This window comes from Heterocephalus glaber, unplaced genomic scaffold, assembly GCF_053883595.1.
Source record: "Heterocephalus glaber isolate CG9 unplaced genomic scaffold, H.glaber_assembly_v1.0 deba00001687, whole genome shotgun sequence".
In the NCBI taxonomy this organism is placed as follows: Eukaryota; Metazoa; Chordata; class Mammalia; order Rodentia; family Bathyergidae; genus Heterocephalus; species Heterocephalus glaber.
In genome coordinates, this window is record NW_028258412.1 from 7,403,689 (window position 1) to 7,423,466 (window position 19,778).

General features: G+C 39.9%; 2 protein-coding genes across 5 annotated transcripts in view; one reads left to right on the forward strand and one right to left on the reverse strand.

Moving 5' to 3' along the window:
* Morc2 (MORC family CW-type zinc finger 2) overlaps window positions 1-2,433 on the reverse strand; it is a 40,811-nt gene extending 38,378 nt beyond the window's left edge. For all 4 annotated transcript variants that reach the window (XM_013071670.3, XM_013071669.3, XM_004843464.3 and 1 more), the window contains exon 1: window positions 878-2,433. In XM_013071670.3, coding sequence (XP_012927124.1) covers window positions 878-945 — 68 coding nt within the window. In that variant the 5' untranslated portion in view covers window positions 946-2,433. The remainder of the gene's footprint in view (window positions 1-877) is intronic.
* On the forward strand, window positions 2,433-11,862 carry Tug1 (taurine up-regulated 1; the record flags this gene model as incomplete). Its single annotated transcript, XM_087198240.1, has 3 exons — window positions 2,433-4,793; window positions 6,020-6,746; window positions 8,278-11,862. A coding segment is annotated over one exon (471 nt), but the record flags the coding sequence as incomplete, so codon positions are not given.
* Window positions 11,863-19,778: the final 7,916 nt, after the last annotated feature.

Consider the following 19,778-nt stretch of genomic DNA (forward strand, 5'->3'; position numbering starts at 1 on the left):
AAGTTTCAGAATTTGGCAAACTAGTCGATTGGATGAATAGCAAAATTACATCCACTATGAAATCATGCCTGTCTTTTCCATAAAAGGCTAAAATATCATTGGAAAACCAAAGCCTATACTCAGTTCTGAAGGTGGTTGTTTCTTCAGCTAACTATGGACCACTTAAGATGTTGGTTACCTATTCCCTAAAATGGTAGGATACTTACCTTTATCTCAAAACTAACAGGTGAATGTATTAAAACACTAAGCTAGTTGTTACCCCACTGGATAATTTCAGAGTGGGTTTAAGAATTAACCCTAAAATATTCCAGACCAAACTGGAATAATAACACTGTATTTCTGGAATTGCACACAATTTGGGGAAAGTTGTCACTTCCTGCTTAGCACACACAAACTATTCTGGATGTAGATACCAACTTCCGAAGAAGATAAAGCCAACTGTTCGATGAAAAAAAAATTTTTTTTCTCCTCATAAGTTATCATTTAAATGTTGTTGTCTTCTCTTTTTCTTGTTAGAAACAGTTGATATAAACCCAACTGTTCAGGCTGTTTTTACTAAAGAGAAACAATCGATGCTAAAATAATCCAATTTTTGGCCATTCGAAGAGAACTTCCTGGATTCCTATTAGATACTTCAAATAATTCAATACGCTGACTCAGTAACTAAAGTTGCATCTAGAAAAGTTTTGATCCAATAATGAAAATAAAAATCTTCTGGATTAGCAACAAATATTTCACTTATCTCATTTCTTCAATAGCGAGCTCATGACATCCAGTGATTCTCAAAGAGTGAAAAAGTAAAATTTTCTTGGGAAAGGACTGCCATATTACTATCAAGGGTTATCGGTGACTTCATTAGCACCTGTAAGATACTTACGAATTTGTGTGCAGATATTCAAAGGTTAGCTGAGCTCGATTCAGACTGCTGTAATACGTGAAAGCCATGACTGCAGTGAGAGCTCTAGTCTTTTAACCAATGGAAAAGACTTTTCAGGTCTCTGTCCTGTAAAGGTTGTCTCTTTGTTCCTTAAGAATTCCTGAAGCAAGTTAGCAAGTATCTATCCAAAATATATTCAGATATTCAAAACTGCAACTTATTTCTTCTTTAAGTATTTTTAAATCTTCTAGGACGTAATATTTTGGAAAGAACTTTGTCATAAACCTGCAGCGCCAAAAATCTTTTAGTGTTAAGTTTCGGTACTTCAATTCAGACAGAGTCGAAGTGGATGGTCCTGGAGTCGACGGTTACTGAGATCACTGACGGTTATTTCTTCATCTTATTGTTAGTTCGAGTCCTTTTTCGTTGCCTTAAATTTCCTGACCAGAAAACTTACCAAGCTGGAAATTTACACACTTCTGTCACAAAACTGAATACGCACTCACGTCTTCGCCACCAGTGATGGCAGGATCCTGAAACACGTCCTAGATGGAAACCACGGAGTCGTTGCAACGCATATGGAGCCAGTTCCGGTTCACCACTTCCCAACCGGAAGAGACAGAATTTTTTTAACTCGGAAAAAACCTGGCTTGCGGTCCGCCCAATCTTCATAGAGTGGTGACTCAAATTATCTCAAGATGGTCCACTACTTCGCGTCACAACTGACCTGCCAATCACCTCAACTGGGCCGGGCCGCGCCCCTCCCCCACTCTCCTCAGCCACCTTAGTCCTAGGCCCTTCTTGGGCCTCGGTCCCGTGGCCTCTCCTCAGGCAGAGTTAGTCTCAGCTTTCAAAGCCCTCAGATCGAGGACAGAGACGAGTGAACCACTCAATCGGGCGTAGCCAGGAGCTCGCAGCTGCCTTTGTCCCTCCCCGCGGAATTGGAACCCGACAACCGCAGCGCGCTCTTGGAACCATGTGCTGCGCCTGCTGAAACTGAGGCTGCCGCTGCTGCCGCTGCTGCCGCTGCTGCTGCCGCCGCCGCCGCCGCCGCCGCCGCCGCCTGCGCCGCCGCGCCGCCTCTGCCGCAGCTGCCCACGCGCCGCGCTGAATAAGCGCTGAATAAGATGACAGGACTCCGTGCCACGAAATTCGGTGTTTAGACTTCCCGGCCACCGCTGCTACAAAACCACTGCCTCTGCTTTGTCTCCGCTGGTGCACACAGCCCTGGCCACCTCGCGCACTACCCGACGCCCCAAGCCCCGGAGGCCTCCTAGGCGCATTCAGCCAATCACAAAGCCTCAGGTTCTCCCGCCCCTGCCCTGAAACTCCGCCTTCCGACTGGAGGGCTGCGTGTACCCATGTGACCGGATCTTAGTTGGCCGGTCCCGCCTCTATCACGTGAGAGCGCGCACCTCTCTTCCGGCCTTCCTGACCCTCTCCGCCATTTAAAGAAACAGTACCGGGGGCGGGCCGAGCGACGCAGCCGGGACAGTAGCTGCTGCGCGGACTGGTGGAGCCATCTTGTCTCGTCGCTGGGGAGTCAGGCCCCTAACTCGAAGAAGCCCTGGCGCGCCCTCCCCCCCTTCCCGGTCTGGTAGGGCGAAGGAGCGGGCGCGCGGTCGATCGAGCGATCGGTTGGCGGCTCTTTCTCCTGCTCTGGCATCCAGCTCTTGGGGCTCAGGCCCGGCCGCCGCGGCGCGCGCCCGGTGGCCGTTGGCGCTCGCGCCGTGTCTTTCTTCTTGTACGCAGAACTCGGGCGGCGGCCTATGCGTTTGCGATTCGACGAGGAGTTGTCCGGGTGGTCGGCGGCGGCGGCGGGCAGCTGCTCCGCCCCGCTCCCGGGGAGGCGGCGGCAGCGGCGGGACTCAGCGCGGCCGGGGAGGCGGGGGTGGCTGGGGCCGGCCTGGAGGCCTGGCGCCACCCTTCGGGACCTGCAAGGACCCAATTGGGGGGACAGGAAGAGGCTGGAGGATGGTTGGTGGTGGGCTTTCTGCTTTGCCTTTTCCTCCTTATGCCGCCTTAGAGAGGGGCAGGAGTACTGGCGGCAGCTCCGGGGTAGAGATCTGAGCTCCCGGAGTCGGAAGAGCTGGGTTTGCTTCCGGGCCTAGCCACCAGCTGGCCGAATGACCTTAGGCAAGTCACTCTGTAATTTGTCTGCGCCTCAGTTTCCTCCTCTGCTTATCTGTGCTTGAGATTGAAAGCGCTTTGTAAACTACAAAGTGTTGTATACGTAAAGGATGAGTATTGTTTGTAATGTTTATTGAGTTGCTAGAAAACTTACTAGTTGCCAGTTCCCTTGGATTTTGAACCTTGGGTTGGAGTTGGAGATCCCCAGACTCCCTGAATTGTATGTAACTTGTGGGGATGTGCATATTACGCGACTGATGCTCCATTACTAGCAAGTTTTCAAAGGGAACTGTGACCCAGAAGAGTTGATGACAATTTTTTTTATACCATAGGGAGGAAACTGAGGCCTAGATGTCATTTGGGACCCTTCATAACCAATTTGAAGCCCCCGTTTGAGTCCCTGGGATATGTGAGCGTTTCTATGCATAATGGATATTCGGGGTAATAGTACTCCCCTGCTTGGCCTCTCTTCTGCATCCTTTCACCATGGGGTGCCTGAAGGGTGGCTGATGCATATGGTACAATGGCATCCAATATAAAGCAGCTACAATTAGGAGTGGATGGTAGTCAGTGATACCAAGAAGTGAATTCAGTGTTTGGTCCAGCAATTCTTTGTTTTCTGCTGCTTATATTGGTGCCTGACTACCTTTTTGACTTTTATCATTTTCCATGACCATGGTTGCCATCAGTTACTTGATCCTATTTTCTATCCCTACTTTGTGTGGTTGGTGGTGAACAGGCTTATCTTTAAATGATGGCACCAGGCCTAGCTAATTAATGGTGCATGTGGATTTTAAACAGGTGGGCTCACCAGAGCAAACTGAACCACGCATGGAATTCCTAAGAATTCCTAAAGATCTTTCAGAAGTTTTTCTTTATTAATTCAAAGTTATCATTCTCTCAAAAATTTTGTTAGAATGCCTGCTGAACGTCAAAATCAGTAGGTTTGGAATGAGTCCAACCTTAACTTTTTCCTGGCTTGCCTTGCATTCTAATTGCTTGCAACTGTGATACTGAGAAGGCCAAAATGTCCTTTTTTGTTTCTTTATTGTCAGCTGCTTTTATCAAATTTCAGACCATTGTCCAGCAAACACTATAAAAATGTTTGAACACTTGGATTTCAAACATTTTCATTTTGTAGAGTGGTGCTTACCAAGTGGTACAACTCTAAGCAAGTGAATACAAACACAGTTAAGTGTGGTTTGGCTGAGTAGATGTTAACCAGTTCTGCTATTTCATTCAAATGTCTGGGAAAAAATTGACTATTCCCTTTACCTAAAGGGCAGAAACAAATGATTTCCAGAGAAATGACTGTTTTGGAAAAAAATGTGTTCTTTAGCTCTTTTGTAATTAAATCTGGATGTACCTCAAAAGACTTTTAAGACTGTGGTGATAAGAGGCTTTCCACCAGAGAAAGAAAAAAAACATCTGGAACTCAAAGCTTGAAATTCGAGACAAAACATGAGATGTCGGATTGGAGGTTGAGAAGGTTTTGCTACAATGTTGTGCAGTCATTGAAGCAGATACATTTTTGGTGTAGCCACAGCCATGGACTCCAGATTTCCAAGAATTGGACCTGCAACCTAGAGCTTGTCGGGATGTGGCAGGAACTCTGAAGGTCGATTTTTTTTTTAATTAAATTTTGGAACTATTGATCTTGCTGTGAAAAAAGAAGCAACAACTGAGCAAGTATTAAGACCAGCACTGTTACTGGGAATTAGAAGACCTGAGTTTCTGCCCAGAGCCTCAGTGTAAACTGACAAAACTCCATCGAAAGTGAATTATGGTACTTAACGTTTTCCAAAATGCCTTAACCACCATTTCTTCACTTCTCATACTCTCTTCGCTACCCTGGAAATACCCCCTTTCTGGTTCTTCATCTGTTACACCTCTGCCATTTCCTCAGTATCCAGTTCAGATCCTTTCCTTTTCATAAATCTCTTAACTTTAGCTGGAAGATGTTTTGGTTTGGTTTGGTTTTTCCACTGCTGGGATTGAACACAGCGTCTTGTGCATGCTAGGCAAGCACTCTTTAATTGAGCTGTAGCCTCAGTCCCAAAATGTCTTCATTAAGTATGTAATGTCATATATTTATTCTCTTTGTAAAATAGTTATTTGAGTGCACCTGTTTTCTTGATAGATAGCAAACTCCTTGAAAACAAAGGCCTTGTTTTATGCCCACATATACCACCACCCCTGTTGAAGCATTTGTTAGGAGTTTAGAGAGTGGGTTGTCTCAATCAGCACTTAGGTTTTCATAGCACTTAGTATATGCTTGGTCACTATGAAATGACTTTAAAAATTACTCTTGATTATAAGGAAAATTACTGGCATTGGGCCATGTTTCTTTACATATTTCACTTTTTAATTCTAAACTTGAGCTCTAGGGAGCCCTCACACGAAGAAGTGATACATTCAATGGACTATTACGTACTTAAGGATGAAAAGCCTTATTCTCTCTTACTCAACATAGAAGCTTATAAAGTGAAAGTACGGCTTTTATTTTAGCAAGTGTTTATAAATACCTACTATACACAAAATATCGAGCAAAACAATTCATACTGAATTTAAAAGGACAACTTTTAAAGGTGAAGCCTATAAGACATTTTGAGGAATGGAAAAAGAATGGCACTATCCCTTTTGCTTTCTTGTTAGCATATGAACTTAAAATCTCACTTCTTTTTGTGCCACCTGTGGAGCCACTTTCTCCTCACCAACTAATGCCCAGCTGCCTGAATATGATCAAATTACCACCCTAAAATATGAGCCCTAGGGCAGTTCCTGTTTGGTACATCCTTCAGACAGTTCTGTTCTTAATTAGCAGTTATTAATTAGGCTATCTTTTTGGTTTATTTTCTTTCCTGTTTATCATCTGTCAGCCTCTAAGCCAGGCTTATCAAGAATTAATATCCATGAGGCAATTGTGCTTTGGCAGACGGACCACAGTATTAGAATCCTGCTTGTAATTCCATGCATTTGTTATCTTACCTGTTTTGTCCTTCCCCCTTCTAGTCCTGTGCCTCCTGATTGCTGAGTGTTCACCTGGACCTTCTGACCACCTTCCTTCTGCTGGTCCATCAGCCTACACATCTGGTACTTGGGTTTTTGCCCGTGGTGATTCCTACCAACTTACTACTGAAGAAGACACCATTCCAGTGGACCACTGTGACCCAAGAGACATTCATCCATGATGATGTGGCCTTTATCTCCACTCCAGTTCTGTTCTGCCCAGATTCAGCACAGCCCTTTATAGTGCAGAGTCCTCAAGCCAAATAGCTAAAGCTATTTTATCACAACAGAAGCCCAGTTTATTCCATAAGTGTGCATTTTATTTCTTCAGTGAAAGCCTTCAGAGACATGTAATAAACTTAGACCAGAGAATTTTAAATTATCAACACTGTCCAAAAAAAGACACCATCTCTCTGTGAACAGCATTGGACCACACCCCACAATCTCAAATGATTAAAGTTCATGAACTGTCTAGGCTCCCATGAAGGTCACTGGACCCTGCTCTTTTTCTACTTAAAATCTGTAGTCGCCTACTGAATGAGACCCATTGGGATTAAAACCAAGGCACAGTGAATTCTGCATAGCATCTTCTTTGGGATTACTCAGGAACCAGAACTTTTCACACAAATGTAAGCAATTCTACCAAGGAATCCCTTTACCTAACAGCATCTCTCAAGGCTCCATTCAGATTCCAGAAAAAGGCCTAATACATCAAGATAAAACCTATATGGTAATTCCCTCTTTTTATATAGCACTTTACAGTTTCAAAGCACTTTTTATTTATCTCAATTATCAATACAGTAACATTCCATTTTGAGATGAGGGAACAGAAATTTAAGTTACTCAGTTATCCAAGGTAGCACAGCTACAAAGTGATAAGAGACCAGGCCTTTTGACTTTCAGTGTTATCCTTGGTGTTAACTTAGCCTTTACCCACAGTGTTAAAATGATTGGAAACTCAAAAAGATTCCAACTATCTTGTCTGGTCCCCCCATCAGGCAAGATGTTGTAAGTATAATCCATAGCAGCATCCCTAAGGTGTGGGAGCAAAGGGTCTCCATGATGATAAATTGTCCAGTCAAAAAGGCAGATAGATGTTCATCAGATAATAAGGCTGCCTGATATGAAACACAAGCTGCTTTTAGTTCTTTTGTCTATTTTCATGGTTTTCCCAAGAAAGACCTAACAGGCATCCCAGTGAATGTCTTTAAAAAAAAACAACAACTCATGAGTACTGAGAAATTACCTATAGTCCTCTGCTCCCAAACTAATATTTAAAAAAAATGAGCCATCTTTTTAAAAAATCTGTATCTGTCATATGTGAAGAGTTTCCATTATCCAGTAAGGTGATAAAATACTGTTAAGATGTGTCCCTTCTCCCCAACCCATAATGCAATGTGGTGTATTAAAGGTTTCTAAAACACTTGAAGCAAAGACCTCTGTATCTTAACCCATTGTGTCCTAGTTTAAAGACAATGTAATTATCTATAGCATTCCTTTTAATAGAATGGGAAACTACTTTAAAATAATATAACTAGTGTTAACTGATTACCAACAGGTTGGCCTCGACACCCCTAATACAGTGTCTTTGACTTGCATTAACTGCTTGAACTAGTATGTCCCATTTGAGAGTCCTGCATCTTGATCATTACCTTAATTTTTTTTTAATCAAAGGAGCTTCTAGAATAAATATGGAACTATATGGGAGGATAATGTTAGAAAGTTAATTCTGCCCTCTCCCAGGGGTGAGTTCCATAACATTTAGTAATATATTTCTTAGAATTGTGCTATAAAGCATTTTTTTTTAAAAAAAACATTGCATCTTAGGTAAGATGATTGGGAAGGGAACTGGAGGAGGAGGAGAAGGAAGAAGAAATATTCCTGTAGAACTTGAGTTGTGGTCCGTTGAGATCTTATTGCTTAAGAGAAGTCGCCTAGCCATGAACTTACTGAATTAATGTTTACAAAGAAGTGAATACATTTTCCAACTATATGCAAAAGCTTCATTGCTATTGCAACTTAAAACCAATGGTCTTGTCCTCTGATAGTCATTTATAAGCTCAACTTTAGGCAATCAGTTTATACTAGATGAGTTTTAGCTCCGTTAGCCTGCAATATGGTCCACCTTAGGGAAAAAATGAATAGGGAAACACCTTATCTTACTACAGGCTTTGCTTACCAAGTTTCTGGTTTCTGTGACCTATTTTTTGTATTTCAGCATTTTGTGTACAACTTATTCTTAGATCATTTGTTTTCCAAAGGCTATGTGGCCATGAAGCCATTTGAATGAAAACTATGCGGAAGCCTACAGTAAAAGTGAAGCTGCTCTGGATGAAGTAGTGAAGCAAGAGTGGGGGTCTGCAACTTGCCACAAGCATCTTCCTTTACCACCATGCTGACGCCTACAGGGACTTCATTACAACATGCAGAACTCTTCAGAACACAGTTTGGAAACCACTCCCCTATACAACATGTTTAACTTGAATGGCTTTCTGATCTTTTATTAATTTCCATTCAATGTAGTCCATATTCAGTTGATGCTGAACATTCTTAGGAATATTTACTGTGTGCAAACTTAGAAAAGTGTATGATGGGCATGTCTTTGCCCCCCAAAATGTTCATATGGACTGAAAATTGTGGCAAATGAACTTTTATTACTAGCCCAGTAATCAAAATGGACTTACAGTGATTCCTGGAATTGGATATAGTCAGAGATCAATTCATATGCACCCTATACTGACAAATGCTACTAAGCAGCGTTCACAAATGCCAGATATAATAGTGGTACTTGAAGTACATGACTGAAATCTTGAACTCGTCTTGGATACGTGAATTGCCTGCAAGCTGGAAACTGATGCCTCATTGAGGCCATCTTAGACCAACTTCTACATTAGATCTCTCATCATTAGGCATGGTACTCTACTTCATGTCAAGAAACAGTCATTAACTATGAAAGCAGAATTCATACGCTAGCAACATTTTCTAAACGGGCTAAGTACCTGGCTATTATTCATCTTCTCAAACTACAAAATCACTATGTGACTCAACCTAGTTACACTAGGTTATGCACCTCCTTGGTTTTTATTCATTTTACTGTTTCGAGGATCAATGAGTTAATAACCTTTAAAAATAAAAACCCAAAACAATTTTTTCACTGGCTTATCTACTGATTCCTTGTAATTACTATGACTACTCATCTTTACATGTAACAGCTGATCTTCAAGACCATATTTGAAGATCCTTTCTCATGTGGGACATAAAATGTCATTTGGAAAAATTTCTTCTAGCCAGTACTAGATGTTCTTTTAAGATGACGTAATACCAGTTACCATCACGAGGTAGGGATAGCTGGACCCAGGCCCTTTAACTTGATGGTGACTTCAAATAGTGTATTGTCTACCATTTTGCCGGTAATATGAACTAACTTTAAAAAATGAATCTAAGGATGGCAGCTAAAGATTTTGCCATTTAGACTGAAGAGCTGTCTTTGTAGATGTTTGAATGGAATCACATATGTCTCAATATTGTCATTTACACTGTGGTTGACTTCATTTCTTGCTATGAGATATTCTTAGGCATTAAGACAATTTGTTTCTGTAGGAAGAATTCAATTCTGACTTACAGACAAATATTCTACGGATACTCCAATTTGTAGAAAATCTCATTCCTTTACTTCACAGTTAATTTAAGGGCCAGCCATCTTCAGCTACTCTTATCAATGCACTGGTTAAATGTTGGAAATGGTTTCTTTATATCCTTTCTCATCCTCTAGACTAATCTGATTACATAATTTAGTCTACATATCATCAAACAAGGATTAGGTCCAACTGACCCAAGGATTAAGTCAATAGACTGCTCACCCTTAGCAAATTAAAATCTGGATGACTATTTTGCTTGAGCATAGAACTATAATCCATAAAGAAGAAATTATCTACAAGTTCATTTTTCTGCTTCCTTAAAATTGTTGGCTGGTTTTTTTCTCTGCTTTTTCCTTTATGTACTTTGCAAAAAAAAGACATTGACCTACACTGCCAATCATTCCCTCTGATCTTGTACTCAGTTAAGATGAGGGTGATCATCTGCTCAAGAATCCTATATAACCGGTGCATAAAAAATTGGTGACTGGAAAAAGCCTAAAACTTAAACCTAGGAGCTTGCTTGCTCTCTCCATGCCTCAGATTTCATCCAAATCCTTCAATGAAGCCTTGACTTGCTTGTAAGAATTTTCAGATGTGCTAAGTTACAGGAGATGAAGACTTGATAACCAAAGAAAGTAGGGCCAACTTCAACAAAACTGGCTCTACCACCCATTTGCTCCCAAATGTAGGATAGACTTCCAAACAAAACCTCAAGTCTGGACTAGGGATATGGGCTTTCTCCTGAGCTGACACTTCTTGGGCAGATGAGCAGGAAAAAGCCACTATGTCTGACTAGTCCATTGAGATCAGAAAATTGTGTCTCGCATAAGCCCTATGAAATAACTTGAGTACCCAGGGCAAAAACTAATTCATTTATTAATCCGCCTGTCCTTCCAGGGTTTATCTTGGCTCTTAGTTTGGCTGGCGCTGCTGAAGTTACCCTGCTTTGTCAGTTTACCTGTCTCAGCTCTTAACTGCCTTGTTTGACTTATTTCTGCAATCAACTGCTGACCTTGAGAAGACTACAGCCAATTTCAGCTTATCTTGTGCCCAATTCTACGAAGGATTTCTAAATAGAAAAAAGCTTGTACCTCACCCCACCAGGACTTAATGTTCACAACAGAAAGTATCAGATGCACACTCCTTGACCAACAGTTTTTTTATTTTTTTTAAAGTGGAGAGTAAGACCTTCTGCTTGCTCATTTATAGCACCTGGGACCTCTTCTACCACATCTAGAAAGAGTACAGCACATTGAAAGAGTCCACTTCTCTCTTCTGCAGTAACACACAATGAGTATTGATTGATCAGTACTCACAGAAATGTACTATTTCAACTTGACAAGACTTAAAGAAATATAAGAGTTGTCCACTAAGTTTAAATTACCACTGACTCAAGTAGCCTCACAGAACTATTTGCCAGTGGAGGCTAGTTGTCCTGCTTCCTGACACCAAGATGGGGCTCTGAAAAAAGCCTAAAACTGAGATTGCATGCATTGAAATTCTATAGTACTGTCCAAAGTACCCTATTGGATATGATTATTCCACTCAGATGGACTCTAGGCTTCCTGAGGACAAGACAGACTTACACTAGTGGCTATTTTTAGAATAATTCCATTACTGAGGAGCCAGCTGTAACTACATTCACCTTTATGAGCAGAAGTTAAGCTTTTCAGTCTGATTTATTCTGAACATCAATTGTTTTTGATTGCCCAGCATCTGTTCCTTTTCATTGTAACAATTCCCTGATGTTTCTTGAAACCATCACTTCCTGTTTTCAGTTGATGTGGCTTGGACAGCTGACCCAGCCTTGGGCTCTGTGGGTAGATATATCATTCAGACTTCATCATTCAGCAAAGTCCATCTCCTTAACTATACCAATTCTTGCAGGAGTGTTTGTGTGATTCACAAGCTGGTCCAGTGATAATTTGTCCCTCTGAATTTTACTGAGTTATGGAGGAGAAAAAATTCTCTTTACTGAGGTGCTTAAGTTTGTAGGATTTTAAAAAAATTCAAACCAACAGGGTCTACCACATTGAATGAGCCAGTCCGAGAATGAAGACAGTACAAAGGAAACCAGAGCCAAAAGATGGAGAGACTTGAGTCCTGATGACAGCATTTTTGTCCCTGGATCCAGCCGTGCCTGAAGCTAGTATATCCCCTGGACTTTTCAGTTATGTGAAACAATAAATACACTTTTTGCTTAAGTTATTTTGAGTTGAGTTTCTGTTACTTGAAATTGAGTCCTAATATATAGTATCCACCAACAATGAAACTTGACAGGCCCAAGTATTCATGAAACTAAGGTCATAGTCACAGTGAAATTATTTTTTAAAGTCAAAGATTAAATGAAACAAGAATTGAGTTACTACAGAAGTAACATGGTAGAAAATAATAGAAAATGTAAATGTTGCTCAGTTAAGGATTGGTTAAATAAAATATGGTTCAGCCATATAAGAAAGTCTACATATCTGTTAAATGAGGTACATTCATTGTGAATGGAATAGAGACATGGCCATGATATATTAAGTGAAACAAGCTATGGATAGAAAAGTATACTGTGTAAACACACTTTAAAATATGTGTACTTTTGTGTGTAAATGCATAGAAAAATGTAAATGGCTTCAAACAGATTACATGAGATTCAAATTTATACAGTTCTGTATTTGAATATTTTACACTACCACATTACTTTTAAACTTTTTTAAATAGTTTCCTTAAAATTAATGGTTATTGTTTGACCTTGGCAAGTTACTTAACACTGAACCTGTTTTGTCAAATGATTAAGAATACCCACCTTTATACTAGTGAATATTAAGATATTTAATATTCATCCACTACTCAAGCTAACAAACTGCTGTACCTTTACTTAGGAGCTCAGTAATTGTTCCTTAATTTTTTAAAGCACAAATTTCAAAAGCCTATACTAGGTTTACTAGGGCTTTATAGTTTGAGAATACATAAGATTACTCCTGTTCTCAAATGATGTTAATCTATTAAGACCCTTATTGCACTGTCTACATTAGATAGAAGAAAATAAGTCACTTTTGTTTTTAATTCCTGAGTTAGTCTGATTTCACTGCACTCAAGGTCATAGACCTTTTAATTGCTAAATCTATCAAATACGCATCTTACCTGAACTTTCAGCATCACAGACAACTCCATTGACATCTTGAAACATTCTTCACTTTTAAGTGCTGTGTCATTTTACATTTTATTCCTGATTTCCTGGCCGTTGCTCCATTGCAGGTTTTTTTCTACTTCCTAACACTTAAAATGTTTATATAGTAGACACCTATTGCTTTGGGTTGCCCCAACTCATGTCTCTCTTCCATGATAGATCCTTTTCTTCTTTTGGAAAGCTACTCATTCCCATTCTGTGTGGTTTTAATGGAACTATAAGTTACATTACTCCAGCCTCATACTCCCTGGCTGAAGCTTGAGGAATCCAAGCTGTCTAGACAAAATGCCTTCCCACCAGGACTTTGGATCTTAACAGAAATAACACAAAGTAATAGAAGTTGAGTCATTTTGATGGTAGTGTTTCAAAGAAAACCATTCAGTGTAGTATATGTGTGAATCAAGACCACCAAAGAACCCTGATTCTTGTTCTCAAGCAAGGGCTGATTGTCCAAATTTTCCTTCATTTGTAGAGTATCATATCTTATGATTTTTAAGTTCCCCCTTTTGTCAGCTAAAATGAGCTGTTATTACTTGTAACGAGATGACTAAACAGTTACAAAAAAGTGATACTAAAGAGTAAAATGGTAGGCTCCAGAATCAGGAACATGAAGTTTCAGAAATTATTGCACTGAGCCTGTGTCCCAGGTAGGGGAAGGGATAGTAGCAGCAAAACAGTAACAGTACTTGGGTTCATATATCTATTGAGGGCAAAATTTGAAGAACCAGATAGTCAAGGTACAGTGAAACAAGCTAAAACCATTGAGCAGGAATAGTTACTTGGATTTCATTGGATAATTTAAACTGAGGAGGACAAGCTCAAACCCAGAAATTCGCCTTTAAGTGGAGTAAAATCCAGAGCCTTTCTGTATCCAGGGTGAATAAATCCCTTTGTGCTTAAGCCCAAAATAGCATATAGAGGTTGATGCCCCATATTGCTAAAATCACAATGCCAGTTGAATTTGTAGCATTACTAAGATCTCTTGTGAGAAAGTATTAATAGGAGGAGATACTGGCTTACAAAATATTATCTTGGGGGGGATTCATAAGACTTGGAAAATCCCAAACCTCAAATAAAAATGAAAGTTTGAGTTGCTCCATTAGCCAAAAGTCCTTGACTGGAAAAAAATTGAGATAGGTATCAGTTTTAGTCTAAGACCTGTTGCAGAAATACAATAGGCTCTATATCTGACAACATAAACACTGACCCAATCATTTTTTTCCTTAAAAATCTGGTTATTCCTCTTCCCTTCACCTTGTTTCTTAAACCAAAACATAATACATAGTTATCCTTTACACTTCCTTTCTCTCATTGCAGACATCACTATTAGTCATAAATTCTAAATCATGTAAATATATCTCAAAATTGTCTTCAATCATGCTTGTCCAAGGGAATGTTATCTGTTGCTAGGACTATATGATATCTTTCTAATTATCTTATTGCCTCTAATGTTATCCTAGTACAATCTGTTTCCTACAGAGCAGCTAGAATAGTCTTTGGCACACAAAGTTGTGCCACTTCTCTGCTTAAAACCTTTTAATAGTTCTTCCATTGTTTCAGAATAAAATCTAAACTTTATCTGGTTTCAGACCTCTTTGCTATCTTGCTCTTCAAGCCTCATCTTTGCTACTTCAGGAACAGCTCAACTCTGGATGTTTGAGTTTACTATATTTTATTTAAAAATAGGTTTTCAATTTTTTTTAAGATTAGAAGGAAATTTCTTTTTTAAAAATTGAAACATTGGTAATTGTCAACAACCTAACATATTTTCTTCCATATATCTTACCGTGGATTTTCTTCTAAATTAAATCTGGTATGTTTAACTAGTAATATAGAGAGTTATAATAAAGTCTAGAAGGCAATTAAATCCCTACTCCACAGTATATACAAAAATAAGTCCTAGTAATACTACATATTTAAATGTTAAAAGTTGGAAGAATATTTAGGAGGCTATAATCTTAAGAGAGATCATCATAAACAATCCAGAAGCCATAAAGGGAATTATAGATATTTGTCTATAAGACAAATCTCTGAAAGATGTGATAGACTGGGAAAATGTTTCTGATATAAGTGACATGTTTGGGATCACTATCCCTAATGCACAGAAATGGTTCTACCACTAATAGTATTCATACACCACTTAAGGACAAAGATACATCCTAAGTATTGTTTGGAAATTTGGTGTTGTGTGAACCTCATTAAGACTACTACATGAATTTAAGACATCTACAGTGTTGTCACTAGGCTGAATGCTTTATGTTATATGCAACATAACAATGGAAACATTGTCATGTGGCTCATAATTGCCAAAATTTTCAGTGCTTAATTTGTGCTAGGCATTGTTTCAGGCACTTTATAAGTATTATCTCATTTAGTCCTCACAATTTACCCTATGCTGTGGGTAATGTATCTGTTTTTCAGCTAACAAATCAGGCTCAAAGGGATAAAGTAACATGCTTATGTCACACAATGGGTGATATAGCTATGACTCAAGTGATCTGACTCAGTGTATGCTTTGAATCATTACTGCATATCGTAAGCATGTGAAAGAGGATCAAAGTGATCGGTGAAATGTAAATCATAGCAACAACAAGGTAGCATTTACAGAATTTAAAATAGCAATTACACTGGTGGCAAAAATTAAGATAAATGAAAACTTTTTCACTAGTAGGAATTGTTTCAGTCTTTTAGAAGATAATTTGGTAATATCAATTAAAATTTGAAAAGTACACTTTATAACCCAGGAGTCCTATTTTGAAAATTACTTCTTGGTGCTGAAAGTACCAAGATTTAAGAACATCAGTACAAAGAAGTTTACTATAACATGGACTGTGGGAGCAGACAAGTGGAAATAATTGGAAAGTACACTAAAAAGGAACAGTACATCAGTTATAGAATAGCTGTACTCAGAAATAGTGCACAGCTGTTAAAATGAATGAGTTAGAGCCAGATGTGGTAGGGCATGCCTAGGACTTGAGAGGCTGAGACAGGAGGATCACTGCAAGTTTGAGCCCAGTCTGGGCTACATAGTGAGTTCAAGGCCAGCCTGGTGTACAAGCAGAGTTGAAAGCCAGACTGAACTACATATTGAGACCTTGTCTCAAAAAACAAAAACCCAGAATGAGTTAGCTCTCCAGCTGTTAACTTGTGATATGTCTATGACGTCTGCCTGCCTGACTTCCTCCTCTCTCCTTTCTTCCTTCTCTTTTTTTCTTACTAGGGATCAAACTCAGAACCTTGTACTTGTGAGGCAGGTGCAGCACCACTGAGCTAAATCCCTGGCCCTATGATGTATTTATTAGCAAAAAGAAAATTAGGTATTTTTTGTCATGATAACAAATAGCTAAAAATATTTCTAAGTGAACATGAAAGAAAAGGTGAAGGACACATCAGCTATTTTGAAACTGAGGAGTTTAGAGAAACATAGGCATTGTACCACTGGTTGTGGAAAACATATACGCTTTTTTTTCTATTTTTTTTTTCCAAGAGAAAATACCAATTTTCAGGGGAAATAATTTAAATATAATTTCAAAAGCAATTAATTTGCATATGCTAATAGAAGAATGGTGATCAAAAAAGAGGGCAACAAAAGGTAATACTGAAGTCTTTTGTATTCAGAATTGCCTTTTGAAGATGTTTAGATTCTAAGTGACTGGTCCTCAACTTTTAAAGACCACTTCCTGCAACAGAGAAAGGGCTGACCGTTAGGTGTCACATTCTGTCATTGTCTCCTTGTAGCTAATAAATGTCACACTTTGCAGCCTCTTTGGCAGACAGGTATAAACTGTTTTGAGTTCTTCAGAAAGACAAAAACAATGCCCACATGAGTGTGTGCATGCGTATTAAAATATAGTATAAGTATATTATGGTTTGAAGAATTGGTCCATGTAATTATGGAGGCTGAAAAAACACAGATGGCCATCTACAAGCTAGAGGCCCTGGGATGCTGAGCACATGGTTCACTTGAGAACCCAGGGAGCTGCTAATGCTAAACCTTGTGAGTAGAAAGACTGAGGAGCCAACAGTTTTGTTGCCAAAGGGCAGAAGAGAGTATATCCCAGCTTCAGATTCAGAGAAACCAACTTGCCTTTCATCTATCTTTTTCTATCCAGCCCCCAGTTGGATCCCCATTGGATCGTGTCCACCCACTTTGAGGGTGGATCTTCCCCACCTAGTCCACTCTGACTCACCCTCTGAAAATACCCTCACAGACACACTCAAAAATAATGCTTTATTGGATTTCTAGGTATTCCTTAATCCAGTCCAGCTGACATCTAAAGCAAACCATCATACCTACTAGTTAAATTTTAGCCAAAGAGATATGAGGAACTTTTGGGGCTTGCCCTTTAAAAGTAGTGTGCCCATCTTCCGTTTCTTTCTTCATCCTGCTAGCTAGAATGTGGACTTGATGGTTGGAATTTGAGCATGTCACTGTTGGACCATGAAGAAAGACCTGACCTGTGTATGAATGATGATGGAGCAACATGTCAGAAGGGCCCAAGTGCCTGATGAATGTGGATCCACCATGCCGTGCCTGAACTGTTTACCTCAGGACTTCATTTCCTCAGTTTTCTCACTTTCACAACTGAACCTAATCTCACAAATAACTTGATAGTGATACTTCTTAGGAACATCTTATTCCATTTGTTCTAATTTTATACTACTGAATCAAGCTGACCTTAGCTGCACTTGATGACAAGAGAGCCGTGCCCTAGTTGGATTACTGGTTGAGTAATGAACCAATCATATATCTCCCATCACAAATTAATGTTAGTCCCTTGATTTATTAGCTAGATGGCTTTCCTCTATATTCCCAGAGCCCCACTGGTCTGGACATCTGTTGCTTCATCTGCCCAGCATCCATCCCTACTTCTTTTGATAAGGGAATATCAGTTTCTCTCTAGGTTTCCATCTCTACTTTCTTTTTGTGTACTTAATACCCATGGCTCCAAGGATGAGCATACAACTCAGACTTGACTTAAGAGCACTACAACCCCTTGGCCAGCATAATCTGATGAGTGTATGATCTAAGCCAAGACATATAAATAGAACTAATCCCCATGGTAGAGGAGGACATTTCCTTTTGTGTTTAATCCACTAAATTTACAGCTGAAAAGTTGTAAACCTAGGCAGCCATCATGTCACCCCATGAAGACTGCATGTCTGGGAATGGTATCTATGTAAACCACTGAAATAGTTTCCTAAAGATATTGTGTCCCCCTAGATTCCATCATCCCTGAAGTTAAACTACCCAGAGATACCTTTGCAAACCAATAGATCCATTTGTTGCTTATTCCATTCTTCTCTTTTCATGAGATGAACTAGGTTCTGATTCAGCCATCCCTGTTTTACTATCAGCATCTGATACAGTAGGTGTTTGGGAAACACTAGAGATCAATTTATGAGGCAGAAACTTAGAACCTGTTGATTCCAGTTACAATGAGGCAAGCAAGTTCTTGCCAGCTAACAGTACTGGCAAGCTACTTAACTTCTCTGAGCCTGTTTCTTCATAAAAGAAGAGCAACAGTGCCTACCTCAAAACTGGATTAACTTCCAGTAGTAGGATGATGAACACAGGTGCTGAGCACTGTGCCTGGAACACATAAAGCCCTCACAAAATGGCAGTTGTTACTGGTAAGGTTAATGTGACAGTTAATAGCAGGAAGACAGCCTGCCATTTCTTTGCCATCTTTTTAACCTTGGCCTCAGCTGCAGTGAAAAGCACACACTATCACATTTAATCTCTTTTTATAAGGAAAATCAGTTCCTCAGGAATTCTCATGGCAGTGAAACATCACATTCCATTTCTCTTGTGGGCTGAGGCTCTTCGATGCCATCCATGCCAGCTGGCATCTTAGCAAATGGGGTAAGAAGCCTGGATTAAGGAGGGCCAATTCCTAATGATAGAAATATGTCCTTCCTTGTCTGTATCAGGCAGCCAGACCTAGAAGCCCAGGCACACTCAGGTGGATGAATGACTTCTCATTTCTCTGACTACATCAGATCAAGGCCCAGCATTCTCAACTCCTCCGTGTTACAAAAAAAAACACTATGGTTTATTTAAATCACAGAATCCTGATTCTTTACACCTGCAAGGTATTTTTCCATTCAGGTATAATTCTGAATTACTAGAATATCCTAGAAAACCTTATAGCTTTTTGCCAGGTTGCCATCCTGAATCATCAGGTCTCCCCATCTTAGAGAAAGCAGCTGAAATCAGACATAGTCATTGGGTGAGGGAAATAGGTTGAAGTCAGATCAATGATGTAACCAAGTGGTAAACAATGAGGGCCTCAGGGAAGCCTGGGCTAATCCTTAACCATTCTCCTGTGTCAACAGAAGTGGAACAGAAACAGAGTCACATTTGCTTGATCAGCACTTGGCCTTCATGAACAGAAGTTCTGATTTCTCAAGTTCAAGATGCCAGGACTGTTCGGAGCTAGGGAGAAAGTGGTTTGGCCAGAGAAGAAATTCAAGTCCAGAAATTTTGGGGGGTGGTGTAAGGCTCGGGAAATGTAAACAGTGCAGGTCTCCCATGGAGAGGGGGATACGAGAGCACTGTTGAGCCGAGACTTAACTCCAGACACATATATTCACAAATATGCTCAAAAAGCATTGACAGTCTTCAAAACACTGTTGGGTTTGCATCTTGTCCTCAGAAATTAGATCTGGAGTATACTGTGAATTAACATTTTTAAGTATATTTTGAAACCATGTGACTAGCACAATTATACTGGAGTGTATTCTGTGTATTTTATAATTTTCCAATGTGACCATTCAAGTTATATCACAATTTTGGAAAGCATAGGATAAGGCAAGCATAAATTCAGAGTTCCAGGGCAACACGAAGCTCATGTGCGTTTATAACACACACTGTTGCTGCCACCACCACTGGTCTGAGTCATCCCAGAAAACCAGCCAGCCACAGGGTCAGGGGCAGGATGGG